The sequence below is a fragment of the Podarcis liolepis genome, assembly GCF_965112155.1.
Source record: "Podarcis liolepis genome assembly, chromosome: 11".
NCBI lineage: Eukaryota > Metazoa > Chordata > Lepidosauria > Squamata > Lacertidae > Podarcis > Podarcis liolepis.
The window spans coordinates 17,257,702-17,271,888 of NC_139565.1; the positions used below are offsets into that span (position 1 = coordinate 17,257,702).

The 14,187-nt window shown below is 42.8% G+C and overlaps 1 protein-coding gene and 1 long non-coding RNA gene across 5 annotated transcripts in view; one reads left to right on the forward strand and one right to left on the reverse strand.

Annotated features, from left to right (window-relative positions):
- The window catches only part of LOC310688356, a 387,571-nt gene that overhangs the window by 190,549 nt on the left and 182,835 nt on the right, over positions 1 to 14,187 (forward strand). The window lies entirely within an intron of this gene.
- The window catches only part of GRAMD2B (GRAM domain containing 2B), a 58,374-nt gene that overhangs the window by 32,940 nt on the left and 11,247 nt on the right, over positions 1 to 14,187 (reverse strand). The window contains exon 1 of one of the 4 annotated variants that reach the window (XM_083464604.1): positions 1,454 to 1,975. The exons of 2 other annotated variants lie outside the window; for them this stretch is intronic. In XM_083464604.1, coding sequence (XP_083320730.1) covers positions 1,454 to 1,530 — 77 coding nt within the window. In that variant the 5' untranslated portion in view covers positions 1,531 to 1,975. Of the gene's footprint in view, positions 1 to 1,453; positions 1,976 to 14,187 lie in introns of those variants that run through there. One more of the 4 variants, XM_083464605.1, reaches the window with a different exon arrangement.

Here is a 14,187-nt window from a genome sequence, read left to right on the forward strand (position 1 = left end):
AAGCCACAGTCTGAATGCTTATCACCTGGTAAATATGTACAGTGCTTATGATGGAGCCAATTTGCAATGAAGAACTATCCAGTGAAAAGTTACTGATTTATGTACATAACATGTGGCAACAGACTGAACCAAACTTAGCATAATGGACTTTTACACGCCATCCCACTACAAGCTTGGAGCACCACTGTTACAGTCATCAAACCACCTAAACCATCTTGTTGCAGCCTCTTTGGGGGAGAGCACCACATCCCATTTCATTGCTGTGACAAATCAAAGCCACTCTGTACTAACCAATTAGGGCAACCAATTTGGGCAACCTTTTGAACACAAATAGCCAGACAGGGCTGTGGCCCCCAAACGAGTTAAATATAAACATGAACAAAAATTGCCACGACAACCAATTCCCACAAACACTGGCAAAACCAGCATGAGAGCGCTGTGGCTTAGTTCTGAGAAGTTACTTCTGTACAAAGAACACAAACGTCAAGTCAGACAAGTGGCAGAGTAGTCCGCAGAAAACTTGTCTGAGGATTGGAATGCTTTTGCAGAACATCTGAAGAGCCATTAGAATTGCACAAAAATGTGAGCAGCATTTGAAATATCAGCAACAGTAGAGAGGCATTAAGGCCAATAACCCAGGATATATATGTGTTTGTGTGTGTGTTTATGTATATATGTGTGTGTGTACACACCTACACACACACACACACATACATACATAAACACACACACAAACACATATATATCCATAGAAGTGTGTGCACACACCTATACACAAACACACGCACACACACACACACACACATATATATATATATATACACACACACTCACACATATATGGAGTGTTAAAATACACAGCATTAAAGGATAAACATAGAGAGGTTGACCATATTTCAAACAGTGAAAATCCGGACAGAAAAGTTGGCAAATTGTTGAGCTTTCCGGGGGGGGGGGTTCTTAGTTTTGCCCAGAGTCATTGACCTGTTTCCTTTTTTGGGGGGTGGGGGGCAGAATTGTTGAGCTCTTTTTAGTTAAGTTTTGCGCAAAGTTGTTGCAAAATCGCAAAAAAAGAGAGAGCTACCTAACATACACCACCATGCAGGGGCTGTGTGTGTGTTTAATGGTGGACCATGATTCATCCAAGCTATTGCTAATGGCAAAGTATTTGCATATGGTTTGTTTTTTTAAAAAAATAACTTTTTCATAAAGTCCCCCCCCCCAAAGGTTTATCTCTCTCCCACCCCCAAAAAAGAAAGCGCACATCCCCTTGTGACAGGGTGGCCATGTGTCCTCCTCCCCCCGCCCCATGTCCCCCCTTTTCCCCCCAGGGGTCCAACTTGGAGAGACTTATTTTGATCGGCCGTCCGAAGCGTCCTCTGGGAAAAGATGGCCAGCCTGGCGAGGGGAACAGGTGGCTGCAGCTACGTGGTGGTGAGGAAAGGCTACTTACTGGGTCAAGGCAGCTTTTTCCTTTTTAGCGGCGGCCGCCCCGTCGTGCTGGAGGTCAGTCATGAGGAGGAGCACCATTCGGAAAGGGGAAGCCGAACACCCGTTTCCCCCTTTTCCCCTCACGGCCAACCCACTCCTGGCGGGGGCTAGAAACTTTCGCCCCCTTCCCCTCCTCCCTGCTTCCTGTCACCTCACGACGCTCCGCATCCTCCGAGGAAGAAAAGAAAGAAGGAGAGAAAGAGAGAGAAGGAGGAGGAGAAGTTTCGCAGCCCCGCCCCCCCCCCACCGCCCCGCGCGCGCCTCAGCCTCGCTAACCTGAGCGAGTTTCGACCGGTCTCCGTTCGCGACCGAGGAGGAGAAAGGGAGGGAAAGCCCCGGCGAAGGCCCGTCCCATTCTCAACCCGCAGAGCGAGTCCCGGCGAGGCTGGAGGGAAAGAGGAGGAGGAGGAAGAAGAAGAAGAAAGGAAACCGGCCCGACGAGCTCCTCTGAGAGGGAGCCGGTGGCCCAAAACGTGCCCGGGAAGAGCGCGGCAGCGCGGGGCATGTCGGGTATTCACCGCACGAGAACATTCCAGAAGGCGGCGGGTTTTTTTGGGGGGGGGGCGAGCTGCCCCCGTTGGTTGGGCAAAGGCCTCGTGAGGGGAAGGGCCTTCGTTCGGATTTCCCCGCCTTTTTTTTTGAGGAGGGGGATGGCGCTTTTGAGGGGAAAAGAAAAGAAAAATGCTCAACAAGTTCTTGGGGGTGGGTCTAAAAATAAACCTCGAAAGCTTTCGGGGTTTCCCAGAAAGAAACTAAAGCACAACCATTTTGGGAGTTTCCAGAAAAAAAACCACCACAACTCAACCATGTTGGAGGGCTTCCCCAAAAAGAAAAAAAAAAACCCTCAACAACTTTTGGGGTGTCCTGGTTTTTACTTATAGAAATATGGCAACCCTAGCTGCTTATTTCGTTCGGTTTAGGGTTGCCGTATTTCCAAAAGTAAAGTTTCAGACACCTGCAAAGTTTCCTTTTTGAAGGGTGCCAACAAAGTTGATGAGCTGTTTTTTTTTTAAAGGAAAGCACCACCAAAATTGGGTACAAACCCAAACCTCCCGCCGAAATTGTGATTTTCAACTTCCAGGTTCCCCCCCCCCTGACACCGTGTTTACACATGAAAACCAGGAATTGCCTGACATGTGGCAAGCCTAGTTCCATTCCTGGATTGCTTCCGGTGAAACACCTCAAAGCACTTCCACAATATAAGCATGGGGACATACCCGCCAGTTGCCCCAGCCACTCTGGGCAGCTCCCAACATAATTAATAATACAATAAAACATTTAAAGCAACCTCCCCATACAGGACTGCCTTCAGATGGCATGGAGGTGAGATAACTCCAAACCCTCCAACATTTCTCAGAAGAAAATAGGGATATTTGGAATTTTAATTTGGACAAAGTTGGGAAGTTTTACTACAGAAACTTGCTTGTTGTCCAAAATTAATGTTACTGAATATTTCGGATGATGCCAATGCAGATACATTGTCAAAAGAATATATATGATGTTGGCAGCACAAATAGTAATTGTGACTCAGTGGAAAACAGCCCAAAATCTTGTACTGGACTGGATGCTTGATAACACTCAATTTGGAATATAGCCATAACAGAGAAAATCACACATTATTTGAGATTTCAGTAAAACACTTTTTATACAATTGGGCATTCTTTTGTGACATATAACCCTCATGGCAAATCTGAAGCTATACTTGATGATCTTGATAACACCAATAGTCTTCACTTGGAGTTTGTTATTTTAACTCACATGCAACTCATGCCTATTTTACAGTTTTTCATCTTTGGATATTCATAGAATCATAGAATCATAGAATCATAGAGTTGGAAGAGACCACAAGGGCCATCGAGTCCAACCCCCTGCCAAGCAGGAAACACCATCAGAGCACTCCTGACATATGGTTGTCAAGCCTCTGCTTAAAGACCTCCAAAGTAGGAGACTCCACCACACTCCTTCGCAGCAAATTCCACTGTCGAACAGCTCTTACTGTCAGGAAGTTCTTCCTAATGTTTAGGTGGAATCTTCTTTCTTGTAGTTTGGATCCATTGCTCCGTGTCCGCTTCTCTGGAGCAGCAGAAAACAACCTTTCTCCCTCCTCTATGTGACATCCTTTTATATATTTGAACATGGCTATCATATCACCCCTTAACCTCCTCTTCTCCAGGCTAAACATGCCCAGCTCCCTTAGCCGTTCCTCATTTGTTGTCAACAGTTGATTTAAAAAACTTTTATCAAAAAACAAAACAAAAACCCTTTACCGAAACCCACAAACAGGCATTTAAAAACATGGTATGTCATGGGAAGATGTTCCAAAATGTAAGCTCAGTTTCTCCATTCTACAGAGTGGACCTTTTCATAAGATGCTATCTTCAGGAGACCGTCTCCTGCGGAGTAGAGTAACCCCTTGGATATATAAGGTGTAAGATGATCTTCTCGATATCCTTGTCCAAAGCTGTATAGGGCTTTGTATACCACCAGCACCTTGAACTTAGCTAAACTGGTAGACAGTGCTCACATCCAACTTGGCTTGAATGACACAATGTCAACAGAAGCATGTGTATTGATGTTGCTCTCAGGTTAAGTGTCATTAGCCTGGTTTCATTATAAGTCCATTTCTCCCCTGCATTTTGCCTCTCTAACAACTGCTGCAGAACCAAACGCTTTTTAAACAGGTGAATTTCTCCTTTTAAAAAATCATCTCTATGCCAGAAAAAGCTTGACTCACTAACTGCTTGTGCACCAGGAAGCTTTTAAGAGCCCTATCAGAAATCAAAATACGGGCCCTTGTGTCTTTTCTTAAGGAATCCACAAGGTTGCATTTTCTGGTCCCCAGCCCCACTCCACTCCTTGATGAATGTCATATCTGATCATGCTACTGTTTCCTGGATTATATTACCTTCAGTTGCTTCAATAACACCAGGTTGCATAGCTTCCACAACACCAGTTTGAGGATGCTTGAGGAATTCATATATTGCAAATTGAGCTGACCCAGTCCCCAAGCTCCTCAGCTAATATATGAACTGAAAAATAGTTATCCATCAGACTTTTTCTGAATACAGGTGACTCTCGACATGCTGAGGTTATGTTCCGGGGATAGTGCCTAAAGCCAAAACCAGGTATTGTCAAAACACATTGGGTTCAATGGTGGGTGGGATTGCTAAAGTCTTTTTTCCTTTTTGATTTTCTTCCCTTTTTTTGGCAAGCCTGTAAAGCTGAATGTGCACAAGTTAAATGTGCTTAAGTTGCGGGTTACTTCTACTGCAATAGTTCTTTGCCCAAAACATTATGAAAACAACTTTTAAAATGCTTATTTTGGGATAAAATATATTCTGAAATATGTAAAAACTTGTTTGGAAAGTCATATTTGATACATAAGTAAATACAAATTATTGTTAATATTTTATTTATTAAAATATTTATAGACCACTATTTCATAAAAAGTGTCTTACGACAAGAATACTTAAAACCACATTGTAAAACCATATTAAAAAGTTAAAAACAGACATTGATTAACCATTGTGGAGAGATTTATTCTTTATTGCCTGGATAAGCTTGGCGGAATAGAAAAGTTTTCAGCAGGTGTTTAAAAGCTAAAGCAATTTAAAAATTTGCAGACGAATGTGGGGATAGAATGGAATGGACTTATGGCTGAACACATGTGAAAGTGTGAGTAACGATGACAAAATTATGCTCCGCAACATGTCCATTGAATGAGACGTGCTCCCAGGAAGGTGACTATAGGACTGCAGCCTTAGACACTGTGATTGTATTAATCTTGGGTAAAACCTGGCAAATCATTTTAATCTTAATAAAAAATTCCTTCCAGTAGCACCTTAAAGACCAACTAAGTTAGTTCTTGGTATGAGCTTTCGTGTGCATGCACACTTCTTCAGATACACACGAAAGCTCATACCAAGAACTAACTTAGTTGGTCTTTAAGGTGCTACTGGAAGGAATTTTTTATTTTGACTATGGCAGACCAACACGGCTACCTATCTACATTTTAATCTTGAGATTGTGCCAGCAGCATCAAATAGGAAGCAGAATCCCCAGTACTCTATTTGCATTATTGTATCATCAGGTTAACTGACTTTGTTCACTGAATTAATGAAGCATTGACATATGCTTTTTTCAGCAATTTCTCCTCATCCCATACTAGGGTGGATCTACACACGGGGGGCGGGGGGGAAACACAATAAATAAATCAGAAATTAAATTGTTATGACACAAAAACAACAACACGCTATGTAACATTGCAAAGAAACATTCCTTGCTCTCTGATGCTACCTGGTTTTCTATGTTCATAACACATTCAAAGCGCTGGATTTTTTTTTTTAGTAATGTAGCTGAGTCCCTAGTCTGTTTTATTCCAGATTAAAGAATTTGGGAATGCTCTTACATCCAAAAATAAGGGTTAAGAGGATTGCCAACTTTTCAACAATATTTCATTTCTTTATTTCTAAAACTGGCATCTTGCTGACTAACTCAGGAGGTTCCCATGGTGTATTAACATACAGTATTAAAATGGTATTGAATTAATGCAAAAATAAAAATATAATCCAGTCATTTAAAGGAACCAGCACCCAAATCCAGCTGGCAGGTGAATATACTGTTGCTTGTGAATGACTCATTAAACACTTGAAGTTCCTTAAAACACTTGTGTAACTTCATTGAATCCATTGCAGAGTCACGCATATCCTAATGTGCAATTTCCTGTGGCTCGTTTTTCTTGTTCTCCTTGTATGTGGCTTATAATGTGTCAGAACATACTCTTACATATTCCTGTTACATTTATTTATTTATTTATTTATTTATTTATTTATTTATTTATTTATTTATTTATAGTCCCTGTCTTGCAATAAAATTTATTTCCCCTACATAACATTGAGCAACTACAGTATAATAACGGTATTTCACTTAGCATGCATAAGTCTCCAAAATACTTTTTTTGTGCTATGGTTGCAATGGACAGGGAAAATGTTCATTCTTCTCCACCATCCGGCCTTTCGGATTGTGATGTCACATTGTTATTCTCCCCCTCCTCCTTCACAAATTGTTCTTTGATGACAGTAAAATGAGAGGCATCTCTGGAGGGGACAGGGTCTCCTTGTTCTGTGATAATAGATTCCTCAAGTCCTGCTGCTCTCAGCTGGGTTTACGTTGAAGGACTTAAAACAACTTCGCTTCATTCTGATTTGCTTTATTCTGCTTCACTGTATAGTTGCAATTCTATACACTTGGGGGTGTTACTGTTTTCATTTTGATTATGTATTTTGTGGTTTTATATTTTGATTTCGTTCTGTGAACCGTCCTGAGACCTCTGGGTATAGGGCGGTTTACAAATTCTAATTCTAATACTAATAATACACTCTTATTATACACTCTTAAGCGCTCCTTGTGCATTCAGCTGAATATGTGAAATGGCAAGTGGGAACCATCAGCCCTTCACCCTCAGTGAAGCTCTTGAATGCCCTTCCCTGCTGAAGCTAATTGGTGCATAGAGTTTCCAACATGGGAATGGGAACCTTCAACAATGAGGAAAACCCTGTGTGCAGTTTCGCTGGTTTTTAACATTGTGGCATAACACCTACCCACCCTAATTTGCAATATAGGCCAGGTAAAAAAGCATGAAATATGGACTTTGAACCAGTTTAGGACGATATATCGCCCAGCCCTAACGCACAATCATGATTTGCAATATATTGCCAGGTCAGAAATTATGAAAACGGTATCATGATACGGACTTTGAACCTGTTTGGGATGATATATCAATATATTGCCCAGCCCTAATGTGCAGGTGAAGCAGCTCCCTTCATTCTAAAGTTGATTATGCATTGGTCAGGGGTGTACCTGGTGCATAGCATCATTGAGGGGAAGACTTTACCCTGCGCCTTTCCCCTTTGCACATTCAGACTGAGTGCCTATAGAGAGTTTCGCTTGGAAACCCCTCTGAGCTTCATAGGAGAGCTGGGAAACTGGGCCATTCCATATCTACGAAACAAACCCTACTGAGCTCTTCCTATCCCATGGCGTCAACTGACTGGACATTAAGGAAGGCAGCTACTGAAACCTAGATGGCCTCTTGAAGCCAACATTCAGCCTGCAAGGCTTGCAGTCAGAAGACAGTGCTGGTGACACAGAAGACAACGTTTGGTGTCTGACTGCTAGGAGCCCTGGTCAAGATGCCCCTACCCCCAGCACATTGCATTAGCAAAATTATCCTATTTGTTACAGGAAACAACTTTTACTTTGCACGCGGGCTCAGACCTGGTGCCTTATGATTCCAAGTCAATAAACCAGAGCACAGATGCATAAAAGAGTCTTTGCCCTGGGCCTATCAGAATAGTTTAATTCTTAGTATATTTGCTTTGTCCACTATGGTCCTGCAAAGAACTTTGAAACTTAATAGTCTGCACAATTGTACTATTGGCCCAATAAAACAGATTAGCTAACCCTGCTTTATCTCCATTGTGTATGTATATGGATTCATTGAACTCACATGAAGTCCATCCAAATACCTCTCTTCCCTTAGGAAGCTAAGCATTGCAAGTAATATATTAACAGTCCTTGCAGTGCTCTCTGACAAACAGAGGCTGCAGGCAGCTATTGTGTAGTGTATTATACAGCAGGGGTAGTCGGCGTGACATACTCCAACATTTCTCTGATGAAAATAGGGACATCCTATCCCAGAATAATAATGACAATAATTTTATTATTTCTACCCCACCCTGATTGGGTTGCCCTAGTCACTCTGGGTGGCTTCCAACTTATATAAAAACATTAAACATTAAAAAATTTCTGTATACCAGGGCTGCTTTCAGATGTCCTCTAAAGGTTGTGTAGTTACTTATCTCCTCAGATCAGGGGTTGCATAATTCCATACCCTCCAACATTGCTCCAATGAAAACAGGGACACCCTACCATACTCTCCTACATTTCTCTGATGAAAATAGGAACGTCATGAGGAAAAGCAGGACATTCCAGAATCAAATCAGAAACTGGGACGGCTTCTGTAAATCTGGGACTTTCCTTGGAAAACAGGGACACTTAGGGGGTCTGGCATGGTGCTATGCAAATGTTGTTGGATTCCAAGTCCCATTAGGCTCAGTCGGTCTGGCCAAGAGTCTGGAACGATGGCTGCATCTGGGGTACACTATGTTTGCTACCCTTCTATACAAATAACCAAAGCTGGTGAAAATACACAATCTGTGAAAATGCATAATTAATTTGGTCTTTGCTTGTTGGGAATATGCAAAGACTAAATCCCTATGAACGACAAAAGCAGAAAGATCATGCAGATTGCAAAAGCGGCTATCGGTCCTTAGAGAGCTCCTTCTCAATTGCTCTTCGGGTATCCATACTCTGTGTAGCATGGAAGATTCTTGGCTCATTTGGATATTACTGCAGGCCCAATCAATTGTGGACTGCTTCTCTTTCATTAACCAGAGGCCGTTGCTCAGGAATGGGCTATGGAATGGGCATGCTTGCTGGTGCTGATGTGGTTTGTATCCCACAATATCTGGAAGGCATCAGGACATGTCCTGCACAAAGTATGAGCTTCCACTACAGACGACAAAAGGTGTGAAGGGAGAGTCTAAGCCCATTCATCTGACATGATGAGACTCTTCCTCTTTGTGTCTTGCTCATTGGCGACATAAGCCTGATGCCCCCCCCCTTTTTTGGACAGGAGGGAATGGGCATAGCCAGGATTTTGGGGGGGAAGGCAGGCCTTTTGTTGGGGGACACACACAAAGCCTCAGTTAGTCTATGTATTTTTTATTGATTTAGGGAGGGCTGCTACCCCTCCCTGTCCCCCCTTGGCTATTTCCCTGTGCCCGCTCTATGGTTTGAGTTCTCATACATTTGCATTGTCATGAATTGGGGGGGGGGGTAGACTCTCCATATACAGTGGTATCTCGGGTTAAGTACTTAATTCGTTCCGGAGGTCTGTACTTAACCTGAAACTGTTCTTAACCTGAAGCACCACTTTAGCTAATGGGGCCTCCTCCTGCTGCCGCGCTGCCAGAGCATGATTTCTGTTCTCATCCTGAAGCAAAGTTCTTAACCTGAAGCACTATTTCCGGGTTAGCGGAGTCTGTAACCTGAAGCGTATGTAACCTGAAGTGTATGTAACCCGAGATACCACTGTATCTAAGTTTAATAAAGGGTCATAGAACCATAGAATTGTCAAGTTGGAAGGGACCACAGGAATATTTTGCCCAACATGGGGGTCAAAACCCAGAGATTTAAGAGTCTGGTGCTCTACCAACTGAGTTAATCCAGCTAGGATAGAATTTAGCTGCTTTTTGGAATATGAAGGGAAGATGCCAGGCCAGTGAAAAATACAGGCTGAACCAGTTCTCCTGTTCAGGAGATTGCTGATAGCGATGCCCTTATGAAAAACACAAGAAAAACGTAAGTACCGGGCCATTAAGAATGATTGATCATGCAGGCGCCGTTCTTCCCGCAGCTGAGAACTAGACAGAAACAGAAGAATTGAGAGGGGCAGGTTGTCAGGGTCAGAAGGGGCATGATACCACCCCAGGAAAAGAGGGTGTCCTTTTACAACAGAGGTTTGGGGAGCAGGGATTTTCTGGGAAGAAGGAGCAGGAAGAACTCCATGCAGAGACTGAAGGGCGGCAGAAATGCTGGCTGGTTGGAGCAGGCTGTTACAGAGCGATATGGCGATGGCGCTTAGGATGCCTCTCGATCCAGTGTTGCCCTGCCGGGAAGGACAAGCCCCTCTGGAGATGTAAATGTTGTGAACTCTCTCTGTGTGTGTCAAGATTCAGGTTTTAAATAGTGTAAAATAAACTACATTTCACAAAGACTCGAGTCTCCACTGTGCCTCATTTTCCGCAAGAAACACAAACCCTGGTTAAGTGCCAAGACCCCTGGAATCCTGCTACTGCCCAGCAGCAATTGGGGTGGCCAGTAACACTATGAATGCTGGATAGGGCATTGATGTCCCTAATAATGGATTAGGGCTAATCAGGTCTCTAAATTAACTGAAAAGACTTCAAAGGAGAGTGGGAAACAAGCGTGCAATCCCACAGCCTGTTCTCAGTTTCATATCCAGTTATGGATGCGAAGCATTTCCATTTGCACTGGTCCTCTGCAAAACAGGCACAAGGCATGCAGAATCAAATTGGAAACTGCAAGGCCCAGATCCTGAGGGTGATTCTTTAAGAGATGTACAGACGAGACAATTCAGCCAGGTGCGGCAACAAAGAGAGAAGCCACACTTGGTGATGTTCTCCCTTCCTTCTGTGTAACTCATAAAGACACAGAAGTCCTCTTAGAGGCTGAACCTGGCAACTTTATATGCAATGCCACCACTTGGAGAATCCATGGATTGGACTGTGCAAATTTGGACAAGATGGATTCTTACACGGGGCTCCAGATTTTTGAGGAGTGAAGTCAACGAACTACTCCCCATTCAACGGTCATTAAAAAATTAATGTTTTAAAGGGGCCTTAAGTTTCAAACCCGCAGAGTCTTACAAAAGATAAATAGGAAACTGAGCAGTTGCCAATGCAGATGGAAAATCTTCTCAAACTGTGAGCTTTTATTCTGCGGCAAGATCTTGTTACGCAACTACGCAGCTCAATCGTAGCTGTATTATTATGTAGTCTTAATAGCCTATGTATTATGGATGCAGGGAAAACATCTCTGTGAAAAGCCAATGCAGCACAATTGGAAGCCCCTATTCAGTCGAGCAATCCACACCCTAAACGGCCCATCTAGATGATTAACAAAATTGCATCTCGCCCACTTAGCATGACATTGTAGCCATGATTTAGATTAGAATATAGCAATGCTACATACAGGGCTGAACAGTACCCTCTTGAACAAATCTACCATTGTTACATTTTAATTTTTTTTTACTTGTTGTACTGAGATCCATTCTTCATATTTTTCATGGCCGTTCTGAAATCCTGCATAATTTCGGATCTTGAGGTCTTAACCCATCTGCTCTGAACTTTGGAGAATGCTAGATCGGCACAAAGTCCTGCTTCTCCCCGAAGCCTTCCAACATACGCAGAGAGTTAGCAACAGGAATTTCTATCATTCGCACAGCACTTTGGAGAATGTTAAGCAGCAGAGGCTCCCGCACTTTCTTATCTTTGTGAGACTGCCGTCAAATCCGCTTCTTCCCTAAGTGCTTTGTGCATACCAGAGGGAGGGAGCTGGTGGTGAGGCCACACAGCGGAAAGCCAATATTTATAGGGTGTTATGTACACGGATAAATTGGCATTTTATATTCAAATCAGACAGGGCAGAATTATCAAGTCAGTCTTTGATAGATGGTTTGTGCCTTAAGGAATAACAAGGGCTTCTGCAAGGATGTTTTGGGGAGGGGGAGATTAAAAACAAAACAAAAGGGGGAGCAGGCTAATTTCTTTTTCTTTTCTTTTTTGAATATTTTATTAGTTGAATATAAGAACAGCATATAATCAAATACAAGCAATCAAATACAGTTTCCCCCTAACCCCTAAAAAAACCCCAGCCCCAACTACGTCCAGGTAATTACATTAGTAATATAATCAAATAAAAAAATATTTCTACAGTTGCTGGTTTAAAAAATATCATTCCACATGCTCCCATGTGTCTTAGGTGGTTTAAATGCATGTTCTGTCTTTGATGCATATGTAATAAAGGAGGATCACGTTATGTGAAAGTTACATAGTTTCTCACATTGTTTTCTTTCATGTACCGTTTCTGTTAACTTTTCCATCAAAAATAATTCCCAGACATAAGCATACCAAACTTCATATACATTCACGTTTAATGTCCTCCAGTGTCTAGCAACAGCAAGACATGCTGCAGTTATAAGATGCACAATTAAGTCTTTGTCTCTAAGATTTTGTAAGGCTAATTTCTCAAAAAGAATGAGAAGAAGAAATGAGTACGTTTTGTCTCAGGTTTTTCAAATGCTAGAAATCTATTGTATTTCAAATGTGAAATCTAGAGGTTATGGTTCATCAAGGGAGGGACCAGCTCCACTGTAGACATCTACAGTATGAGGAATAATTTAAGGCAAGTTACAGGGCTATAAAATGCCAGGTATCATTTCTGTAAATTTGTACCTACTGTATTTTTTGCACCATAACACTCACTTTTTTCCTCCTAGAAAGTAAGGGGAAATGTCTGTGCGTGTTATGGAGCGAATGCCTGCGGGTGGCGGGGGGGATCTGCTGCAGTCGTGAGCAGAGGATCCATGGTTCCCCTTCCTTCCCTCCTCCGTGGTTACAAAGCATGGATCCACATGGATCCTCAGGATTTTTGCATTGGGCTACTCCAAACTCACTGTCAGATCACATGTCTGTGGCCACAGCATGAACCACAAAAATCATATATCCACTATTTCGTTTAGAATATTTTTTTCTTATTTTCCTCCTCTAAAAACTACGTGCGTGTTATGGTCTGGTGCGTGTTATAGAGCGAAAAATACGGTAATTTTGTATCCCGAGTGTGTTTCTTCTTCCTCCTGCTGTGGATATGTTCTAACAAACTTTCTGAAGTCAGAACCGCAGCATACAGTGCTGGAGAAATGTGATTTTGCTGCACTGCAAGTGTTGCCTTCAGGAATGGCGTTTATCCCATGCTGCATTTGAAAAAACCACTGCACAATGAATGAACAAAAAAGGGCATCATCTTGAAAGGTCTTGATCAGTTTAATTGGGGTCCTGTTTCTTTGCCAGGATCCGAAAGTGCTGCTTTAGGCACATCAAGGACTCGGGACACATCTGGAGAGATTCTCCGTCCTTTTTTCATTGAACAGCAGATTTCTGTGCTGCATCACACAGACAACCTTTGAAAGTTGCAGCTGCGAAAGGGATTTTCTGTGCCACATGGGGTACAGACTGTTCCAGAAACACAAGCCGAGCCACCACCACCACCTCTGGCAGGCTGAACACTGGTTCTCGGGCATGGTTTTCAAATGGATCTTAAAGAAATTTTTTGCCATGCATTTCTAACTTCAAGTGCACATGTTTTCAAATAGATACACGCAAATAGGACATCACAATGTTTGGTTACAGAACTAGGTTTGTCTCCTATTCTGAAGATCACCTTTCTGTTCTGTTTATATTCCTGGAGCCCGAGGGAGATATAACACAGCTGCTGGTGACAAATTCTGACTTTAACATTTCACGGTTTTTAGTAGTTTATTAGAAACTGTTTCTAGAAACTTAAGAAGCAAACCATAATAGCCAACCTGTTTAGGGGGATGCCAACTGGTTCCATAAGAAGACCTCTCCACATATGTTTTCCCCATATATGACAATGCCAGTCATGGTTCTCCTTCATCTAGCAATTCTTCTACCTTCTACGCACCACATTTTTCACTCCACAAGACGCACCCGACCATAAGACGCACCTAGTATTTAGAGGGGGTATGCAAGAAAAAAAAATTCTTTAAAGGGAGCGCTGAGCAGAGCCGGTATGCATCCCTGGCTCTGCTCAGCGCTCCCTTTCATGAGCTGTGTGGAGCGTGTGTGCGGCGCTTGCAGGCATTTCCCCGAGGAGGGAGAAGGTCAGCCCATCACTGACTTGGGGAAAAGCCCCCAAGAGCCACACACACGCTCCGTGCGGCTCTTGGGGGCTTTTCCAGGAGGTGGAGGAAGGGACTGAGGGGCTAAACCAGAAGCTAGAACAGCAAGATCCTTCATCCAGGCAAATAAA